Source organism: Idiotropiscis lumnitzeri, chromosome 2, assembly GCF_059441095.1.
Source record: "Idiotropiscis lumnitzeri isolate Australia: NSW breed Sydney's pygmy pipehorse chromosome 2, RoL_Ilum_1.0, whole genome shotgun sequence".
Taxonomy (NCBI): Eukaryota; Metazoa; Chordata; class Actinopteri; order Syngnathiformes; family Syngnathidae; genus Idiotropiscis; species Idiotropiscis lumnitzeri.
In genome coordinates, this window is record NC_142392.1 from 37,079,307 (window position 1) to 37,101,409 (window position 22,103).

Genomic DNA, 22,103 nt, shown 5'->3' on the forward strand with positions numbered 1-22,103 from the left:
CAGGCCCCATCCAGCTCCACTGTACACCATTTAGCTGATCGGGTTTCGGTGGCTACTGTATGGATGATCGTTGGCGCTGGCCTCCCCGGCACACGTTGTGTAGCTTGGCTGCCTGACGCAGAGGAAGAGCGACAGACGCGGGCGAAATGATTCTGCTTCCCACAGCGTTGACACTTCTGTCCCTTAGCGGGGCAGTTCGGGGCCCCCCTCTGATGTGATGGTGAGCCACAGTTACTACAGGCTTTGCGTGCTGTAGCACCGTGGCGTGCTGTAAAGTTCACTTCCAGGTTGTCATCAGCATAGTCAGAGTCTGGAGCGTCCGTATGTGGTGCCACTGTTGGAGCTAATTGCATTGGTCTGGGGAAAAGGGAATTAGAGGCGGGCGTCAGCTGAGCTGTCAGCGCTGCTGCTGACTCCAGGTGAAACGCTAAATCCACTGCTTTGGACAGAGTAAGGCCATCCGGCATCGTCAGCAGCTTCTCCCTGAGCTTCGGGTTATTAGTGTGTTCCGCTAGCTGATCGCGTATCAGCTCGTCCTCCAGCACACCAAATTTACACAGGCTGGCTAGCCCTTTTAGATCAGCCACGTAGTGATGAACGGATTCGCCCGCCTGCTGCTTCCGTTGGCGGAAAACAATTCGCCGTAGCATGACATTCTGAGGGGCCGAAAAATGGTCCTTTAGCAGCCTGACACAGTTGTCGTATGTAGGCGCGGCACCGAGAGTCCGAAAAATCCGCTGCCCTTCGCTACCGAGCGAGTGAATCAGAAGGGCTTTCCTCCGAGCGTCGCTAGCGTCTGCCAGCCCGGCGGCCGTCATGAACGTTTCAAAAGACTCCAGCCAACGTACCCATGGAATTGGCGGGTCTCCCGGGAGGGCGAGGAACGGGGAAAGAGGTGCTAGAAGGGAATCCATTATCCTCGTCGCCAATGTTGTGTCGGAATTACTCTGACTACGACGTGACGATCGACTCGTTTTATTTCCATCACGGACCACAACAACGCCACGTCACCACAAAACACACCCACTTCCGGGGTCCACTGTACCCAACCCTCTTCACGGGCTGTCCCCGCATATGCTCGTACATAACACACACTAATGGACATATAAATACATTGAATGCAACCAAGTATGAGTATGAGTTGTAAAGTGCTGCAGTGCTAGCTTTCATGCTTGTTAAAGTGTTGTAGAGCAAAAGTGCTTGACTGTTAAAATGCTACAAGTCAGATGATGTCGCAAGTAGTAAAAACCAAAAACAGACAACAGCGTGACAGACAATTCCAAAAAACATATTCACAAACATAAATTACAAACAGAGGGTTTCCTACTCAATGGTAATCATGTAAAGATAAAGATAAAGATAAAGATGTCCTTTATTAGTCCCACAATGGGGAAATTTGAAGTGTTACAGCAGCAAAGATACAGATCATACAGAGTCGGCGGCGTAATGTAGCCGTTAATGTGTAACATTAGCAGCAGACATTCATAAAAAGCATGCAAATATACACAGTATAAACGTATCTAAGTGTAAGGAAACACTCCTAATGTCTGTCCATTATACAGAGGGGGAAACACTGTAATGATAAAAACTACTGAATGATTGAAAATACTGCAATGATAAAGATATTACAATGATAAAAGTACTGTAATGGTGAGAGTACTGAAATGACAGGAAAGTACTGCAATGATAGAAAATACTGCAATGATAAAAGTACTGTAATGGTAAAAGTACTGCAATGATAAAATATACTGCAATGATAAAAGTACTATAATGGTAGAAGTACTGCAACGATGGAAAAATACTGCAATGATGAAGTATTGTAATAGTAAAAGTACCGCAATGATAGGAAATACCGTAATTATAAAAGTACTGCAATGATAAAAGTACGGTAATAGTGAGCATCCTGCAGTGGTAGAAATACTACAGTGATAGAAGTATTGTAATAAGAATACTGTAATGGTAAACAAAATACATCATTGGTCGATGTTTAAGTACACCCTTGGCTGAAAGTACAGTAGTAGTTAATATTGCATCCTAGGACTGCACAATTGCACTAATGCCCTCCTGTTTGTAGGCCTGACCCAATGTTCTTGTTAAAAAGTCTGACAGCAGTCAGCAGGAAGGAGCGGCGAAATCTCTCTTTGGTACAGCGAGGGTGTAAAAGTCTGTCACTGAAGGAGCTGTAAAGTGTTCTCAGAGTGTCATTGAGTGGGTGGGCTGGTTTGTCCAGCATTGATGACAGTTTTGCCGTCATCCTTCTGCCCCCCACTGAGTCCACAGAGTCCAGGGAGCAGCCCAGGACAGAGCTGGCCCTCCTCACTAGTTTGTCCAGTCTCTTTTTGTCTCGGCCCGAGATGCCTCCTGCCCAGGAGACCACTCCATAGAAGATGACTGAGGAAACCACCGAGTCATAGAAGTTCCTGAGGAGTGTTCCCCGAACGCCAAAGGACCTCAACCGCCTGAGTAGGAAGAGTCTGCTCTGACCCTTCCTATAGAGAGCGTCTGTGTTGTCGCTCCAGTCCAGTTTATTGTTCAGATGAACACCCAGGTACTTGTAAGTTGAGACCCTCTCAACGTCTGTTCCCTGGATATTCACTGGTGCAGGTGGAGAGTGCCGACGCTTGCGGAAATCCACCACCAGCTCTTTGGATTTCCCAGCGTTGATTTGGAGGCGGTTCTGCTGACACCAGTCCACGAACCCCTGCGTAACCCCTCTGTACTCCCGATCGTCATTGTCAGTGATGAGGCCGACAATCGCAGAGTCATCAGAGAACTTCTGCAGGTGACAGGTTGTGGAATTGTATTTGTAGTCCGAGGTGTAGGGGGTGAACAGGAAGGGAGCCAGAACAGTTCCCTGCGGCGCTCCCGTGCTGCAGAGGAGCACGTCAGACACACAGTCCTGTGTTCTCACGTACTGTGGCCGGTTTGTGAGGTAGTTGTGAATCCATGTGATGAGGTGGTGGGCCACTCCCGCCTGCTCCAGCTTGTCTCCCAATAAGAACATGATCCTCACCGTGCCCCCAGCCTTCTCCAGGTGGGAGAGTGAAGTGTGGAGCAGGTAGATGATGGCATCATCCACACTGATGCCAGGCTGGTATGCGAAGAGAATTACTTCCCATATCTATATTAGGCCATTTAAAAATACACGACTTGTTTTTTTCATTTATTTCAATTTATATTTAAGCTTGCTTATGTAATAATACAATATTTATTCAATTATTTTAATATGCAAAATTATATCAATATTAATTTAAACCTTTTTATTTCACACTTGAATATTTCCTAACATATTTGTTCATTTGAATATGTATGCAATTTAAATTATTCCATCCATCCAGCCATTTTCTGCCGCTCATCCAGGGTCGTTTTATTGAATTAATTTAATACATAAGTATTTTTTATATTTCAATAATTATTTCAAGATTAGGACTCTTCTCAATGTGTTCAATATTTATAAAATGTTTCTATATTTCTTATTAATTGCATTAAGTCTGTATGTCGTTGCTAATTTTACATTTTAATATTTCCCGATTTCATTATATAAGCAATCCAAAGTATAAAAAATATAATATAGCATGAACAAAAATATTTGGTATATTTGACAAAATTATAGTTTTTCCGAAGTGAGATTCTGCTTCGCAACAAACCCCAAACACTTGATAGAGCTCAACCTAGAAAGAGAAACCGAGACTATTCGCGTTTCTCTTTTTGGTTCTTTTTAGAGTTCAACTTCTAGTTCAGTTTTTCACCTTTTCACACTGCGTAATGAAAGCCAGTTGAGCAAGTGGAACAAGTGATTTTATTTATGATTGTGGAAGGCACCGATTTCATAAGCACAGTTTCTTCTCACACTTTTTCCATTAGGTATGATTAAGACGACAACTGAAAAGCATAATGTTAAAAAATGTTATTCCAGGCAAAGGCAATAAATTTTATTTACATGTTTGATGTAAACACCAAAACAAATCATCACTCAGACACATTGCTTCTTCTGGCACTAATCACATTGGCTTTGTGTCAATAAAAGAGCTTTGCAAAATTCAATGTCATCATATTTTATTCAAAATCACATTTACATCTTACCACAAAGAGTCGGTTCTTTCATTTTTTTAATCTTCAAGTATCGCTGCAATTCTCACCAGCACAATTGTGTCTCTCAGCATAATGTTTCGTGGAGAATTTTTTAGCACAAACGCTGCAACTGAATGGCTTGTCTCCACTATGCTTTCTTGTGTGGATTCGTAAATGTGACTTTCGAGAGAAACTCTTGCCACAAACTGAGCACGAAAAAGGTTTTTCTCCACTATGTGTTCTTGCGTGTTCTGTTAAATGTGCCTTTTGAGAGAAGCATTTTCCACAAACTGAGCATGAAAGAGGTTTTTCTCCACTGTGTGTTCTTGTGTGGATTGTTAAATCAAACTTTTGAGAGAAGCTTTTACCACAAACTGAGCAAGAAAAAGGTTTTTCTCCACTGTGTGTTCTTGTGTGGATTGTTAAATCAAACTTTTGAGAGAAGCTTTTACCACAAACCAAGCAGGAAAAAGGTTTTTCTCCACTGTGTGTTCTTGTGTGCCTTTTTAAACTTGACTTTTGAAAGAAGCTTTTGCCACAAACTGAGCAGGAAAAAGGTTTTTCTCCACTGTGTATTCTTGTGTGGATTGTTAAATCAAACTTTTGAAAGAATCTTTTGCCACAAACTGAGCAAGAAAAAGGTTTTCCTCCACTGTGTGTTCTTGCATGTTCTGTTAAATTTGCCTTTTGAGAGAAACCTTTTCCGCAAACTGAGCAGGAAAAATGTTTTTCTCCACTGTGCGTTCTTGTGTGCCTTACTAAATGAGACTTTTGAGAGAATCTTTTGCCACAAACCGAGCAGGAAAAAGGTTTTTCACCACTGTGTGTTTTTCTGTGCCCTTTTAAAGACAGCTTTGCCCTTTCACCTTTGGCTTGCCCACCATCATCATCATCATCATCATCAGTATCATCATCATCGTCATGAGCGCCTGATAATGTGTCCTCATTTTGTGCTTGTGATGGCCCCCAGTGGTCTTCATCACCTTCTGTTGTCACGTGATGCCTTGAGCTGCTGCTTGTAGGCTCCGCCCCTCTGTTGTCCTCACCCTCACCCTTGTTTTCATCTTCAGTCTTTATAGGGACAACGTTCAGTGGTGACTTGTTGATCTCCTCCTCCTCCTCCTCCTTTTTGATGTGAGTCCAGTCTGGCTCCTCTTTCACAGAACGGAGATCGTTTTCATTGACGTCTGCAGGACACAAAAAGACAAATTTGTTTTGGTCACGTCAAAGCTCATGCGGCGACTGTCTTATTTTCTACCGTGCTACCTTGACTTGTGCCTGCCGCACACGGAGCAATGCATGCGACCCCGACTTGGACCGGACCATGGGGACATTTCACAAAATTACGTCCGACGATGTAAACCTCCTTTTAGCAGCACAACAGTGATAAACGAGCATTTAAAAAGGAAGCACCTTGCGGCTGATGCCCGATTTCATTCCTGAATTAGTCACAGACGCTTCTGGAAGCGAGCTGAGGTTAGCACACACAGGCTATTGTGTGCGTCTGATGGAACACCTGTTGTGGGACCCGAACATATTGATGCAGACCACTGGGGGTCATCGCAACATCATGTCATTGATAAAATAGGAATCCTTCAAGTGAAATATGTTTACAAGTTTTTCATTTTGCATTGAGAGATAGTTTCATTGTGGGTACTTTTTGCTTCCATTATAATCCGGATCCCTAAAAGAATTAAAGGGGCCCTGGAATCAGAGTCGCTATTTATTGTATGATTTACGTTTGTTTTTTTTTTACCCAAAATTATATTTATCCTGAGAGTAAGTTCCGACATTACCCTTTTTATTTTTATAAAATTTCTGTTTTGAAATAAATTTTAAAACAAAATTACGTTTGAAGAGTAAAAGTTCTTACACATAAGCATTAAGCAACAACACTTTCACTCTGACTTTCATGTTGACATATTTGAATAATGACTGTATATTTTAAAGTGATCCAATATGTATTAAAATTAGACTAAGATACACCATAATATGAGTTCACTGAATTATTTTGTAACCGCAATGATGTATAACAGCCAGAGGGTGTCAGTAATGAGTAACAAAGTAACACAACACCTCCCACTGTTCCGTCATCGTTGTCTTTTGCATAAATTATCAAGAACTATGAGTTGCAGTCGAGATGCAAACCACATGGGCCACAGGAACTTTATTACCAGGAACTAAATGTTCCTGGACTTGTTGGTGGAAAAGGGGGTTGTGACGTTCTCCCTTTTTTAAGCCCATAGTAAGCCAAAGATGCAGATGCATTCCTTGCAGCATGCGCTTGTTCACTGATGAGATCCGAGCAACCCTGGATGGAGGCATTCAATGTATTTTAAATGTTTGGATGGGGTGAAACTACGCACATGTGCACAAAACAGTGCAGGGCCACCCGAGGTTCATTGACTCTCACCCGACGAAGCCAGTACAAAGTTAATAAATAAACAAATAAAACCAATACGTACTTGATTTTTAAAAAAAAAAACGTAATATTTTGTGTTTTATCCACTAAAATTGACCAACCGCCATTAATGTTTTCGCCGCAGTGTACACATATTTTAGATTCAAGCAGAATTCCTTCCGTAAGGAATTGCTTGAACAAGATATAAAAAACAGAAAATGTAAAATGTTAAATAATCAGTTCAAATTTTATACTGGGAAAACATGGAGTTCACCCCCCACTATTGGTTATTCTTTGGCATTTATTTTCTGCACTGATTTCATTTGGCATCAACAAATGTTCAGCAAACCGACAAGTAAAAGGCAATATTTAAAAATAAAACGACAATATCCTTGAACGTGTGATGCATATTTCTAACGATCGAAAGTCGTTCTATACAAAGCAAATGAGAGTTAGACGTGTACAAACCTGCTTTGTGTGGCACAACACGAGGTTGGTTGCAACCTTCGTCAAGCAGTTGAAGATGTTGCTCGTTCTCTTCTTTTATTCCACAAAGTTCCTCTTTGTACTTGGGTGTCGTTCTTTCACACATTTTCAAATGATAATTCCAAAAAATCCGCACTTGAGCTCTGCTTGGCGATGAGTCATGTGCCTCTTTTCGTTAGCGGCTAGCTAGCTAGCAAGCTAAGCTAACTACGCCGAAAAGCATCAACGCGCGAAAATGAGATTATCGGGACACAAAGACTTAATGAATTATGTCGTAGTCCTTTAGAGTAGCACTGGACATCCTTTGAGAAAATTACAGTCAGTTCCACGCTAAATCAGAAGAATTTAGCGGTGGGTGTTTTTGTTCCGGTGTGGACGGCTCGGTGGATGTGGTCGAGGTCCTTCGGAAGCTGCGCGCTTGCTAATGACGTCATGCTTTAAGCACGTATTTTTCAAATATATTTCTTTGCCTTTGTGTTTGTTTTTACACCTGGCTGTTCTATTTTAAAATATATATATATATATTTTATATAATATTTTATTCCGGTTGATTAAAAATATTAACAAAATAACTAAATTCACGCCACATTGCTGCGTCAACTCCCGCGTCACTTCCGCCTATGCCCCGAGAAGCCTCTGCTGCTCCAGCAGTGGGACGTTTACGATTCTCTGACCGATGCTGCGGTTCACTCGGGCTGCAAGATTGTATGACTATAATGTCTGCATATACTAGTAGTGCTTCTCAATTATTTCACACTCGCCCCTACCCAGAAGAAAAAGATTCGCCCCCCCACCACCAAATTTTTTTCTGTCTTTGTATATTGATGTTAGATTGTCAATAAAATATCCCTTAACTAAGCTAAATTGCTAAGAAATATAATTTTGAGAAATATAATAGTGAGGATCTCGAAACTCAGTACTCTGTTGTGCAAATATTTATAAGATGACAAATATTTACTCATACGTTTTTTGTAAAATCTTTATTCACAAAAGCAAACCAAACACAGTTATTAATACCAAAATCCATGCGATGCATCTAATTTGCTAAAATACTTAGCACCTGCCATGTCACTTCTTTTTTAATGTTTTCATTCAGATCTTTGGGGTCGAGGCAAACACGTAATTCAGTTCCTTTTTTAATCTATCCTTGAGAGGGGCTGGAACTCTTCTCGGGGCATGTACTACAGGTTTAGCATCTTCCTTGAGCTGTATTTTATAAGTGTAAGGTAGCGTACCTTGTCCTTTGAAGACAGAAAAGTATTTGTTCACTATACTCTTACTACCTTCACTCTGCAACACTTTGTTGTTCTTATTGACATCCTTGCTGTTGATTTGGTCAATTCTTTTTATCAATCCAAGATCTTCAGATGTCTTGTCTCCAAGGATTGACTCCAGTCCACTTGGCACAATTGTGAACGTTAACTTGTGTTGTCTTCCCTTTGCTGTCACTTTTAGCCTACAACATCCCTTTGTTTTTATTGGCTGATTGTTGTAAGTTTTCAATTTCACGGCCTTGTCTGTGACTCTTTCCGGTTGTGGTTTCAAGTCTTTTTCATTAATTTTGTTTGCCTTTGCTCATGTGTCAATTTTAAAAGTAACAAGTGTCCCATTGACAAGCAGTGGTGCAATCCATTTATCTTCTTTTACTGCATTAACAGCTTGCTCTGGGTCTCCTCCAGTTTGTTGTTGCACATCGCTTTCGTCATATGACACGATTTTGATGAAAAAAGTGTCACTTAGGTCATCACTACCATCTGAGTCTTCCTGCACGGTGTGCACTTTCTTCCTGGTGTTGCACATCTTAGCATAGTGATTTTGCTTTTTACACTTAGCACATGTTCTCCCAAATGCAGGACACCGTTTTGGCTCGTGCATTTCTCCACTTTTTACAGCTGAATGGAGCTTGATCATTTTCATTGTTTTTGGTCTTTTTCTTGAATCGCAGTTTACCTTTCCTCGTCACTGCCTTCACGGACTCTGTTTTTTTCATAAGATGGCGCTGCTTGGGAAGTTAGCACGTGCTGCTTTGCTAGCTCGTTAGCTTGGCAAGTCTTTATTGCACTTTCCAATGTTGGGTCGGCTTCCCTCAACAGCCTCTTTCTTAGTTTCTTTTCGTTAGTCTGATCCCTTATGATTGAGTTTTTCAGATCACCAAAGTTACAAGACTTAGCTTTAATTTTGAGATCAGTGGGGAAATTGTCAAAGGACTCACCGGGCTGTTGGAGTCTTGAACGAAACACGTATCTCTCATAAGTTCCGTTTTTCTTAGCTAGACAGTGTTCATCAAATTTTTGTAGGACCTTTTCAAACTTGTCTTTATCTTCGGGTTCATTGAATACCTCAATGGCCTCGGCTCCGGCATTGGTTCGCAAAAGGGCTATTTTTCTTTCGTCCGTTCTGTTTCCGACTCCCACGGCAGCAAGGGAGAGCTGGAATTGTTGCTTGAAAGCCGTACATAATTTCAACAGGAGGTGCTGCTGTCAGACCCAAAGTGTATCCTCAACCTGAGCTTCATTCTGTCTTAACTGGGGCCGGTCTGTCATCACTACCAGCAGGTGTACAACGTGAAACTATTCCAACAATACAGAGTGACCAAGCTTCACCAACAACCTGATCGTTTGCTTACAGCACTGGAGAAGCAAAATGAAATTACATCTCCACTTTTCAAACAACAATCACTTTTGCTGTTACCCAAACGAGATTTGCAAGTTTTTGATGGAGATCCATTACAATACCTAAGTTTCATAAGAGCCTTTGAACACAACATCGAAGAAAGAACTCCTAATCACAAGGACTGTTTGTACTACCTCGAGCAATATACCAGAGGCCAGTCCCTGGATCTGGTCCGAAGCTGTCAACATCTGCCACCTTCTCGTGGATTCATTAAAGCGAAGGCTTTGCTACAAGAACATTTTGGAGATCCGTTTAAAGTAGCTTCTGCATACATGGACAAGGTACTTTCATGGCCTTTGATAAAGGGAGAAAATCTCAAGGCGATGCAGGCCTACAGTTTATTGCTTCGTGAATGCTGTAATTCAACTGGAGATTCTGTAGGTGACCTAAACGTGCCCACCAATATGCAAATTATGGTTAAAAAACTGCCTTACGATCTTAGAGATAAGTGGAGAAGTGTGGTCTGCCATCTGCAAGAAACATACCATCGCAGAGCCACATTTCATGACATTGTGGAGTTTGTGGAGAAGCAAGTTAAGATTGCAAGTGATCCTCTCTTTGGAGATATACAAGATTTGCCTGCAACAGGAAAAAGAGTTTAGAGCTGGGACATTTCGGACTGGTACGAAAGGTAAAGGGAGTAGCTTTGCCACTACAATAGCACCTGTGGAAAAGAAAATGGAGCCTGTAAATAAAATGGAGAAGAACTTACCTGTAAAGGCATGCTTGTTTTGTGGAGCTGGACATTCTTTGGATGTTTGCCTTCTATTGGATAAAAAGACGCAAGTCGAAAAGATGTCTTTTTTGAAGGAAAAAGGAATGTGCTTTGGTTGTTTGTGCATTGGGCACAGAAGCAGAGAATGCAAAGGACGTTTGGTGTGTCGAGTATGCAATACCTTGTTGCATATTTATTCCCAAACGAAGCAAATAAGTTCAACACTGGCCGATGTTGATTTAGAAAGTGTCAGAGACGGTGCTGTGGTGTCAATTCAATCCACAGTGGCTTGACTGGGACCGGTAAACAGGACTGTGTGTTATCAATACTACCCGTCCAGGTGAAATCCAAAAGAGGTAACAAAACTTTGTCTTCTGTTGGGTACAGAGGCGCGCAGAACTGTGTTGAGAGGGCTTTTGTACTAGATCTCCTGTGAGGAATAAATCGGCTCCTGTGTGAAGTTGCCGGCTTCCTGGTCGTCTTTCTCTCAAAACGAGCGCGCATAAATTGTTGGATGAATGTCGGTCATGTTTGGTTAATCATTAATGGAATCAGATAATTAATTCGAATAATTTGGTAAAAGTTATGCTACAGTCTTAGAGTTAAATTCCAACGGCACCAAGAGAACAAAAATAATATACTTGCTTAGGAGGAAAGGTGAACAAATTCTAAATCTTTGACTTAAACAAACTTGTGAAACATTAATGTCTATTCAAGACATGAGAGAGGCAATTAACCTTGAACGCTTTCCCCAAACAACTTAATGTTGTGATGCATATTTTTAACGATAGAAAGTCGTTCTTTACAAAGCAAATGAGAGTAAAACGTGTACAAACCTGCTTTGAGTGGCACAACACGAGGCTGGTTGCAAACTTCGTCCAGCAGTGGAAGATGTTGCTCGTTCTCTTCTTTTATTCCACAAAGTTCCTCTTTGTACTTGGGTGTCGTTTTTTCACACATTTTCAAACGCCAATCCCAACAAATCCGCACTTGATCTCTGCTTGGCGATAACTCGTGAGCTTCTCTTTGTTCGACGAGACGAATTAAAGATGGCATCGATTTTTAAAGTAGCGCTGAATGGATTTCCTGCGTGAAAACTGCAGTCTGTTCCGCACGAAATCCGAAGAACAGGACACACCCCGCTGTGATATGATTGGCTGCTGGCCATGTGGCACTGTCACCGCTCACCGACAGATGTCGCCATTTGCGATGCAAATCATTGTTATCTTTTTCTAAACATTGGAAAAACGTACGATTTGAAAAAAGAAAAAACGAAAGATTTAAACCGTATGCATTTGACCAAACATTTTAGTTCCCAAATATGAACTTTACAGATGTATTGAATTTTACTTTTGTTGCTGGCTTTGTTAAAACATCTGACACCATGTCGTCGGCTGGACAGTATTCCAAATGTATTTCCCTATTATTAAGAGTTGACATGATAAAGTGATACTTTATGTCAACATGTTTGCACCTTTGCCTCTTTACAGGGTTTTTCGCCAGCGACGTTGTTGCGAATTTTAAATTAAAATACGTCACTGTTTCATTATCTAAATATTAGAGTGTTAAAAATGATTTCAGTGTTGATATAAGCACTGAAATATTTCATTATTCGTCTCAGTATTCATTAAACTACGCCTATTCACTATTATTTCAAAATTCATTCAACTGTTTTAGTAATAATTTAGTATTCAACGTTTAATCGTTTCTTTTTAAATATTCATGTCAATATTTTGTTCAATCTTAATGTTATGGAAAACTATTTAGCAAGTAAGGTTTTTGTTATTTATTGTGGCCACCTGCTTTTGAGAAAGTGCCTTTCGCTTCTTGTACAACACGACTTTGACTGAAAAGTATGCTCAATGCAGAAAAAATATCTCTGTTTTAAGATTCCACTGTCAAATAAATCTTCATCTTCCTGTGTGCATCAGTATCTTCCCACGCACTTCTCCCACTGAGATCACTCTACAGACTGACCCAAAAGACAATTTATTTTCCAGACTATCTCATTGATCTTCCCTTACTGCTGAAAATTCCACAACAATTTGGGGTCAGACGTGGGATAGCTGAAGATCTGCCGGTGAAATTCAGGACGCAAATTCAGACAGCAGCAGCAACGAACTGCGTGATGCGGATCATCTCCTCCGTGGTGACAAATAAACGTTGACTCCAGTCACCATCAAGTTGCCAACTCCTGACATTCCAAATCCTTTGAGAGAAACTGAGACTACTTGCGTTTCTCTTTCTGGTTCTTTTTATAGTTCAACTTCTTGTTCAGGTTTTCACCTTTTCACACAGCGTAATGAAGGCCAATTGAGCAAGTGGAACAAGTGATTTTATTGATGATTGTGGAAGATACCGATTTCATAAGCACCGTTTCATCTCACACCTTTTCCATTAGGATTAAAAAGACAATTGAAAAGCATAACGTTAACAAATGTTGTTCCAGGCAAAGGCAATTAATTTCATTGATAATGTTTGATATAAAAACAAAACAACTCATCATCACTCAGAGACAATGGTTATTCTGGCACTGATCACATTGGCTTAATGTCAATAAAAAAAGCTTTTCAAAATTAAATTTATCATATTTTATTCAAAATCACATTTACATCGTTTTTTTTTTAAGCTTCAAGGATTGCTGCAATTCTCACCAGCACAATTGTGACTCTCAGCACCCTGTTTAGTGAAGAATTTTTTAGCACAAACACTGCAACTGAATGGCTTTTCGCCACCGTGTGTTCTTCTATGATTTGTTAAAGTTGATTTTTGAGTGAAACCTTTCCTACAAACTGAGCAGGAAAAAGGTTTTTCACCACTGTGTATTCTTTTATGTTTTGTTAAAGTTGACTTTCCAGAGAAGCTTTTGCCACAAACTGAGCATGAAAAGGGTTTTTCTCCACTGTGTGTTGTTGTGTGTTCTATTAAATTAAACTTTCCAGAGAAGCTTTTGCCACAAACTGAGCAGGAAAAAGGCTTTTCTCCACTGTGTCTTCTTAAGTGGCTTGTTAAATTATACTTTTGAGAGAAGCATTTTCCACAAACTGAGCAGGAAAAAGGTTTTTCTCCACTATGTATTGTTGTGTGTTTTATTAAATGCGACTTACGATAGAAATTATTTCCACAAATTGAGCAGGAATAAGGTTTTTCACCACTGTGTGTTCTTGTATGTTCTGTTAATCGTGACTTTTGAGAGAAACTTTTCCTACAAACTGAGCAGGAAAAAGGTTTTTCTCCACTGTGTATTGTTGTGTGTTTTCTTAAATATGACTTTAAAGAAAAGCTTTTGCCACAAACTGAGCAGGAAAAAGGCTTCTCTCCACTGTGTGTTCTTGTGTGTTCTGTTAAATGTGACTTTTGAGAGAAACTTTTTCCGCAAACTGAGCAGGAAAAATGTTTTTCTCCACTGTGTATTGTTGTGTGTTTTATTAAATATGACTTTAAAGAAAAGCTTTTGCCACAAACTGAGCAGGAAAAAGGCTTCTCTCCACTGTGTATTCTTGTGTGTTCTGTTAAATATGCCTTTTGAGAGAATCCTTTGCCACAAACCGAGCATGAAAAAGGCTTCTCTCCACTGTGTGTTCTTGTGTGCCTTGTAAATTGTGCCTTTTGTGAGAAGCTTTTGCGACAAAATGAGCATGAAAATGTTTTTTCTCCACTGTGTGTTCTTGTGTGTGGTTTTAAAGACAACTTTGAAGTTAATGAATCAGTGTGACGTGCCCTTTCACCTTTGGCTTGCCCATCATCGTCATCATCATCATCATCATCGTCATGAGCGTCTGATAATGTGTCCTCATTATGTGCTTGTGATGGCCCCCAGTGGTCTTCATCACCTTCTGTTGTCACGTGATGTCTTGAACTGCTGCTTGTAGGCTCCGCCCCTCTGTTGTCCTCACTCACATCCTTGTTTTCATCTTCAGTCTTTATAGGGAGAACGTTCACTGGTGACTTGTTGATCTCCTCCTCCTCCTCCTCTTTGATGCGAGTCAAGTCTGGCTCCTCTTTCACAGAACACAGATCGTTTTCACTGACGTCTGCAGGACACAAAAAGACTAATTTGGTTTGGCCAAGTCAAAGGTCAGGCGGCGACTTTGTCTTATATTGTTTCTACCATGCTACCTTGACTTGTGCCCGCCGCACACGGAGCAATGCGTGCGACCCCAACTTGGACCGGACCATGGGGGCATTTCACAAAATTCCGTCCTACGATGTAAACCTCCTTTCGCAGCACAACGGTGATAAACGAGCATTTAAAAAGGAAGCATGTTGCGGCTGATGCCCGATTTCATTCCTGACATAGTCACAGACGTTACTGGAAGCGAGCTGAAGTTAGCACACACAGGCTTTTGTGTGCGTCTGATGGAACACCTGTTGTGGGACCCTAACATATTGATGGAGACCACTGGGGGCCATCGCAACATTATGTCATTAATAGAATAGAAATCCTTCAAGTGAAATATGTTTACAAATTTTTCATTTTGCATTTAGAGATAGTTTCATCGTGGGTACTTTTTGCTTCCATTCTAATCTGTATGCCTAAAAGAATTAAAGGGGCCCTGGCATCATAGTCGCTATTTATTGCATGATTTATGTTTGTTTTTTTGTTTTTTCCCAAAATGACATTTAGCCTGCTAGTACGTTCCAACATTCCCCTTTTGATTTTTTGTTAAATTTCTGTTTCTAAATACATTTTTAAACAAAATTACGTGTGAAGAATCAAAATCCCTACACATAAATTAAGCAACAACACTTTCCCTCTGACTTTCATGTTGACATATTTGAATAATGTATATTTAAAAGTTATCCAATATGAATTAAAATTAGACTAAGATACACCATAATATTATTAGAGTTCACTGAATTATTTTGTAACTGCAATGATGCTGAACAGCCATAGAATGTCAATAATGAGTAACAAAGTAACACAAGACCTCGCACTGATACATCATCATTGTCATTTGCATAAATTATCAAGAACTATGAGTTGTGGGGGAGATGCAAACCACCTGGGCCACAGGAACTTTATTACCAGGAACTAAATGTTCCTGGACTTGTTGGTGGAAAAGGGGTTTGTGACGTTCTCCCTTTTAAGCCCATAGTAAGCCAAAGATGCAGATGCATTCCTTGCAGCATGCGTTTGTTCATTGATGAGATCCTTGCAACCCTGGATGGATGCATTCAATGTATTTTAAATGTTTGGATGGGGTGAAACTACACACCCGAGGTCCATTGACTGTCACCCGACCAATCCAGTAAAAAGTTAATAAATAAATAAGACCAATACGTACTAGTTTTTTTTTTAACGTAATATTTTGCGTTTTATCCACTAAAATTGATCAACCGCCATTGATGTTTTCGCCGCAGTGTGCACATTTTTTAGAGTCAGGCAGAATTCCTTCCCTAAGTCATTGCTTGAACAAGATATAAAAACCAGAAAATGTAAAATCTTCCGGTTCCGGCGCCGCGCGAGTGGCTGCCTGTTTACAGCAGCGTGGCTCACTATTGAGCCTTTTTCGTGTGTTTTTTCCCTTTACCCTTTTTTATTTTATTTTTACCTCACCTCAGCAATGGACATCCAACTTGCGGTGGTTTTACTACTGTTGGGGGCTGTTTTTTGCGCGATCGTGTCCGGAGACGAAACTCGGAGCTACGGATCGATCGTGTACACAAGAGATCAGCTGTTAGCACTCCGTGCTAACCCCGCGTGGGCTCCCGGAGCGAGACCCGATATTCCCCGCGAGCTGAGGAGGAAGAGACGGGGATGTCGTGCGGGGGCTAAACGCCAGGCAAGGAGGAGACGATATCACCCCGTCCTCCCGTCCGTTATTATGGGGAATGTTCGATCCCTCTCCAACAAAATGGACGAGCTAACAGCGCTAACCCGGCACGAGAGGATTGTCCGGGAGGCTAGCTTGCTGGTGTTCACGGAGTCGTGGCTAACAGAGCTAACGCCGGACGCCGTCGTGGAATTGGACGGCTTTCAAATACTACGCGCGGACAGGACACTGGAGAGCGGTAAGAGAAAGGGGGGAGGGCTGGCTGTGTTTGTTAATGATAGATGGTGTAACCCTGGGCACATAACTGTTAAGGATCAACTTTGCAGTCGGGACATTGAGATGATAGCTGTTAGCATGCGTCCGGTCTATTTACCGCGAGAGTTCAGTCATGTGATCGCGGTGGCGGCGTACGTGCCTCCCTCTGCTAACGGTGAGACAGCCTGTGATGTACTGAATGCAGCTGTGAGCAGGCTACAAACACAGCACCCAAATGCCTTGTTCCTTATCTCTGGTGACTTCAATCATGCTTCTCCTTCCTCCTCTCTGCCTTCATTCACACAATATGTAACATGCCAAACCAGAGACAATAAAATATTGGACCTCTTCTATGCCAACACCAAGGAGGCGTACACGTCACTGCCCCTCCCCCCGCTGGGCAAAGCTGACCACAACTTGGTTGCTCTCCTGCCTGTGTACAAACCTCTCGTCCGCAGGCAGCCAGCTGTGACACGCACAGTTCAGCGATGGTCCAGAGAAGCCGAGGAGGCCTTGAACTGTGTGGGAGGTATTCAGCGAAGCTCACGGTGAGGACATTAATGGTCTAACAGACACAGTTACAGACTATATTAACTTCTGCATGGAGAACACCATTCCCACCAGGACTGTAAGATGAACAAACCCTGGATCACACCGGACATTAAAGCTCTCCTGAAGGAGAAAAAGAGGGCTTTTGTTTCAGGCGACAAGGACGAGCTGAAGAGAGTGCAGCGTCAGCTGAGAAGGAGGATCCGTGAGGGGAAAAAGTCCTACAGGATGCGGATGGAAGAACAACTGCAGCGGAACAATGCCAGGGATGTCTGGAGGGGCCTGAAGACCATCTCAGGCCACGGACAAGCAGGTAAGACCCAGAAGGGGGGGGGGCTTCAGTGGGCAAATGAGTTGAACCTATTTTTCAATAGGTTTGATCAAATGTCTGACCCCGCTCAGGCTTCCCTGATGCAGCCCCCACCCACCCCTCCTGCCACTGCGAACAAGACCCTCTCTCCCCCTCTCTCGCCCCTCTCTCTCTCCACAGGCTCCAGTTCCCAGCCTCATCAGACAACCACCACTTCCTCCTGCTCAGCCTTGTTCCTCACAACATCTCAGGTGAAGAACCAGCTGAGGAAGATGAAGGCGAGGAAGGCGGCAGGCCCAGATGGGATCAGCTCCCAGCTCCTCAAATCCTGCGCAGACCAGCTGTGTGGAATCGTCCAGCACATGTTCAACCTGAGCTTGAAGCTGGGCAGAGTCCCCCAGCTGTGGAAAACATCCTGCCTGGTTCCGGTTCCAAAGACACTCCATCCGAAGGAGCTCAACAACTTCAGACCAGTGGCGCTGACGTCTCATCTGATGAAGACCCTGGAGAGACTGGTCCTCGTCCATCTGCGCCCCCTGGTCAGCTCCTCAATGGACCCACTCCAGTTTGCATACCAGCCTGGCATCAGTGTGGATGATGCTATCATCTACCTGCTCCACACTTCATTCTCCCACCTGGAGAAGGCGGGGGGCACGGTGAGGATCATGTTCTTTGATTTCTCAAGTGCTTTCAACACCATCCAGCCCGCCTTATTGGGAGACAAGCTGGAGCAGGCGGGAGTGGCCCACCACCTCATCACATGGATCCACGACTACCTCACAAACCGGCCACAGTACGTGAGGACACAGGGCTGTGTGTCTGACGTGCTCCTCTGCAGCACGGGAGCGCCGCAGGGAACTGTTCTGGCTCCCTTCCTGTTCACCCTCTACACCTCGGACTACAAATACAATTCCACAACCTGTCACCTGCAGAAGTTCTCTGATGACTCTGCGATTGTCGGCCTCATCACTGACGATGACGATCGGGAGTACAGAGGGGTTACGCAGGGGTTCGTGGACTGGTGTCAGCAGAACCGCCTCCAAATCAACGCTGGGAAATCCAAAGAGCTGGTGGTGGATTTCCGCAAGCGTCGGCACTCTCCACCTGCACCAGTGAATATCCAGGGAACAGACGTTGAGAGGGTCTCAACTTACAAGTACCTGCGTGTTCATCTGAACAATAAACTGGACTGGAGCGACAACACAGACGCTCTCTATAGGAAGGGTCAGAGCAGACTCTTCCTACTCAGGCGGCTGAGGTCCTTTGGCGTTCGGGGAACACTCCTCAGGAACTTCTATGACTCGGTGGTTTCATCAGTCATCTTCTATGGAGTGGTCTCCTGGGCAGGAGGCATCTCGGGCCGAGACAAAAAGAGACTGGACAAACTGGTGAGGAGGGCCAGCTCTGTCCTGGGCTGCTCCCTGGACTCTGTGGACTCAGTGGGGGGCAGAAGGATGATGGCAAAACTGTCATCAATGCTGGACAAACCAGCCCACCCATTCAATGACACTCTGAGAACACTTTACAGCTCCTTCAGTGACAGACTTTTACACCCTCGCTGTACCAAAGAGAGATTTCGCCGCTCCTTCCTGCCAACTGCTGTCAGACTTTTTAACAAGAACATTGGGTCAGGCCTACAAACGGGAGGGCATTAGTGCAATTGTGCAGTCCTTGGATGCAATATTAACTACTACTGTACTTTCAGCCAAGGGTGTACTTAAATATTGACCAATGATGTATTTTGTTTACCATTACAGTATTCTTATTACAATACTTCTATCACTGTAGTATTTCTACCACTGCAGGATGTTCACTATTACAGTACTTTTATCATTGCAGTACTTTTATCATTGCAGTACTTTTATCATTGCAGTACTTTTATCATTGCAGTATTTTTCTATCATTGCGGTACTTTTACTATTACAGTACTTTTACCATTGCAGTACTTTTACCATTGCAGTACTTTCATCATTGCAGTATTTTTCTATCGTTGCAGTACTTTTACGATTACAGTACTTTTACCATTGCAGTATTTTCTATCATGCAGTACTTTTCTATCATTTCAGTACTCTTACCATTACAGTACTCTTATCATTGCAATATTTTTATGATTGCAGTATTTTCAATCATTCAGTAGTTTTTATCATTACAGCGTTTCCCCCTCCGTATAATGGACAAACATTAGGAGTGTTTCCTTACACTTAGATACGTTTATACTGTGTATATTTGCATGCTTTTTCTGAATGTCTGCTGCTAATGTTATACATTAACGGCTACATTACGCCGCCGACTCTGTGTGATCTATATCTTTGCTGCTGTAACACTTCAAATTTCCCCATTGTGGGACTAATAAAGGACATCTTCATCTTTATCTTTAAATGTTCCTGGGCTTGTTGGTCGAAAAGGGGGTTGTGGCGGTCTCCCTTTTTAAGCCCATATGTCAGGTTCGCCAATTTGACATATAGGGTTCATAGCTGGAAGGAGAGAGAGATGCAGCCCAAGTGGCTACAGAAAGGTTAACAAAGTTTATTTGACAACTTTATCTCCCCTCTGTTCCCCGATGCTTTTCACACATTCCCTTTTATAACATCGGGAAATAAGATTACACTTTAAGAAATCAGATTACACTCAAGGGTGGTACAGTTCGTCTTCTCAAAAGCTGGTTTAGTCCGGTTTATCATTGGCGTGCCGCCATGGGTCGCAGCGGACTTTGTCGTTAACATCTTCTATCAGGACCCAGCACGATGCTGTTTGCGTCAGACTTTGGGGCCAACTTCTTCTTATCAGGGCTCATCACGGTGTTGTTTACTTCATCGGCACTTCTGAAGAAGTGCCACCGCCCTGCCACACTCAAACTGTAAACACTCAAGCATAGTTCACTCTATTAAACTGCAACATGTTTTATGCACTACATATTAAAATAAGCTGCATCACGGCAAATGTATAATAACCTCTTAATATTATTCTAACACCACAGTAAGCCAAAGATGCAGATGCATTTCTTGCAGCATGGGCTTGTTCACTGATGAGATCCGTGCAACCCTGGATGGATGCATTAAATGTAATTTAAATGTTTGGATGGGGTGAAACTATGCACACGTGCACAAAACTGTGCAGGGCCACCCGAGGTTCATTGACTCTCACCCGACCAAGCCAGTACAAAGTTCATAAATAAATAAGACCAATACGTACTTGATTTTTTAAAATAACTTAATATTTTGTGTTTTATCCACTAAAATTGATCATCCGCCATTGATGTTTTTGCCGCAGTGTGCACATTTTTTAGAGTCAGGCAGAATTCCTTCCGTAAGGAATTGCTTTAACAAGATATAAAAACCAGAAAATGTAAAATGTTAAATAATCAGTTCAAATTTTATACTGGAAAAAACATGGAGTTCAGCCCCCACTATTGTTTTTTCTTTGGCATTTATTTCCTGCACTGATTTTATTTGGCATCAACAAATGTTCAGCAGACCTGCAAATAAAAGGCAAGATTAAAAAATAAAACGCCAATAACCTTGAACGATTTCCCCAAACAACTTAATGTTGTGATGCACATTTTTAACGATAGAAAGTCGTTCTTTACAAAGCAAATGAGAGTAAGACGTGTACAAACCTGCTTTGTGTAGCACAACACGAGGCTGCTTGCAAACTTCGTCCAGCAGTTGAAGATGTTGCTCGTTCTCTTCTTTTATTCCCCAAAGTTCCTCTTTGTACTTGGGTGTCGTTCTTGCACACATTTTCAAATGATAATTCCAAAAAATCCGCACTTGATCTTTGCTTGGCGATAACTCGTGTGCTTCTCTTTGTTTGACGAGACGAATGAAAGAGCGACGTTCTTCAAAGTCGCACAGAAAGGATTTCCTGTTCGTCACGAAAGCGGAAGAACAGGACACACCCCGCTGTGATATGATTGGCTGCTGGCTGTGTGGCGCACTGTCACCAATTCACCGACAGATGTCGCCATTTGCGATGCAAATCATTGTTATCTTCTTCTAAACATAGAGAAAAACCTAAGATGCACATGAACAAACATTTTTGTTCCCAAATATGAACTTGAGAGATGTATTGAATTTTACTTTTGTTGCTGGTTTTGTTTATATATCTGACACCATGTTGTTGGTTGGATAGTATTCCAAATGCATTTCCCTTTTATTAACAGTTGACATGATAAAGTGATACTTTATGTCAACATATTTGCCTTTTTACAGGGTTTTTCACCAGGTTGTGATTGCGAATTTTAAATTAAAATATGTCACTGTTCTATGACTTAACTGTTATTGTGTTCGAAAATGATTTCGGTATTTAAGTACTTTAATGTTTCATTATTCGTTTTAGTATTCATTAAACTACAATAATTCACTATTAATTATAAGATTTAGTGAACTGTTTTAGGAATAATTTAGTATTCAATGTTTAATTGTTACAAAATTTACTTTTTAAATTTTTGTTTCACCATTTTGTTCAATCTTACTCGTGTGGAAAATTATTTAAGAAGCACCAACACAAGGTTTTTAAAGATAAAGATGTCCTTTCATATTCCCACAATGGGGAAATTTGCAGTGTTACAGCAGCAAAGGTATAGATCACACAGAGGCGGCGGCGTAATGTAGCCGTTAATGTATAACAGCAGCAGACATTCAGAAAAAGCAAACCTATGCGAATATACACTGTATATACGTATAGGGATTCTGTGTGGTGGTCGAAGGCTTAACAACATACGTTACGCTGACGACACCGTCCTCATGGCAGATTCGGAAGAGGGGCTCCAGAAGCTCCTTGACGCACTACGTGAGGAAAGCCTACGTTTTGGACTCGAAACCAACGAGAAAAAGACCAAGTGCATGACCATCTCCAAGAGTGAAC

General features: G+C 42.0%; 3 protein-coding genes across 4 annotated transcripts in view; 1 reads left to right on the forward strand and 2 right to left on the reverse strand.

The window, feature by feature from the left end:
• LOC148342459 (uncharacterized) overlaps nt 1-22,103 on the forward strand; it is a 299,864-nt gene that overhangs the window by 21,103 nt on the left and 256,658 nt on the right. The gene's annotated exons all lie outside the window — the stretch shown is intronic.
• Nucleotides 3,924-7,335, reverse strand: LOC148342460 (uncharacterized). Its single transcript, XM_088288821.1, has 2 exons — nt 6,941-7,335; nt 3,924-5,258 (listed from the first exon to the last, which is right to left on the reverse strand). The coding sequence occupies exons 1-2, from the start codon at nt 7,062-7,064 to the stop codon at nt 4,117-4,119; spliced, it is 1,266 nt and encodes a 421-aa protein (XP_088144947.1). The 5' UTR covers nt 7,065-7,335; the 3' UTR covers nt 3,924-4,116.
• On the reverse strand, nt 12,660-21,077 carry LOC148342461 (uncharacterized). Its single transcript, XM_088288817.1, has 2 exons — nt 20,854-21,077; nt 12,660-14,380 (listed from the first exon to the last, which is right to left on the reverse strand). The coding sequence occupies exons 1-2, from the start codon at nt 20,975-20,977 to the stop codon at nt 12,978-12,980; spliced, it is 1,527 nt and encodes a 508-aa protein (XP_088144943.1). The 5' UTR covers nt 20,978-21,077; the 3' UTR covers nt 12,660-12,977.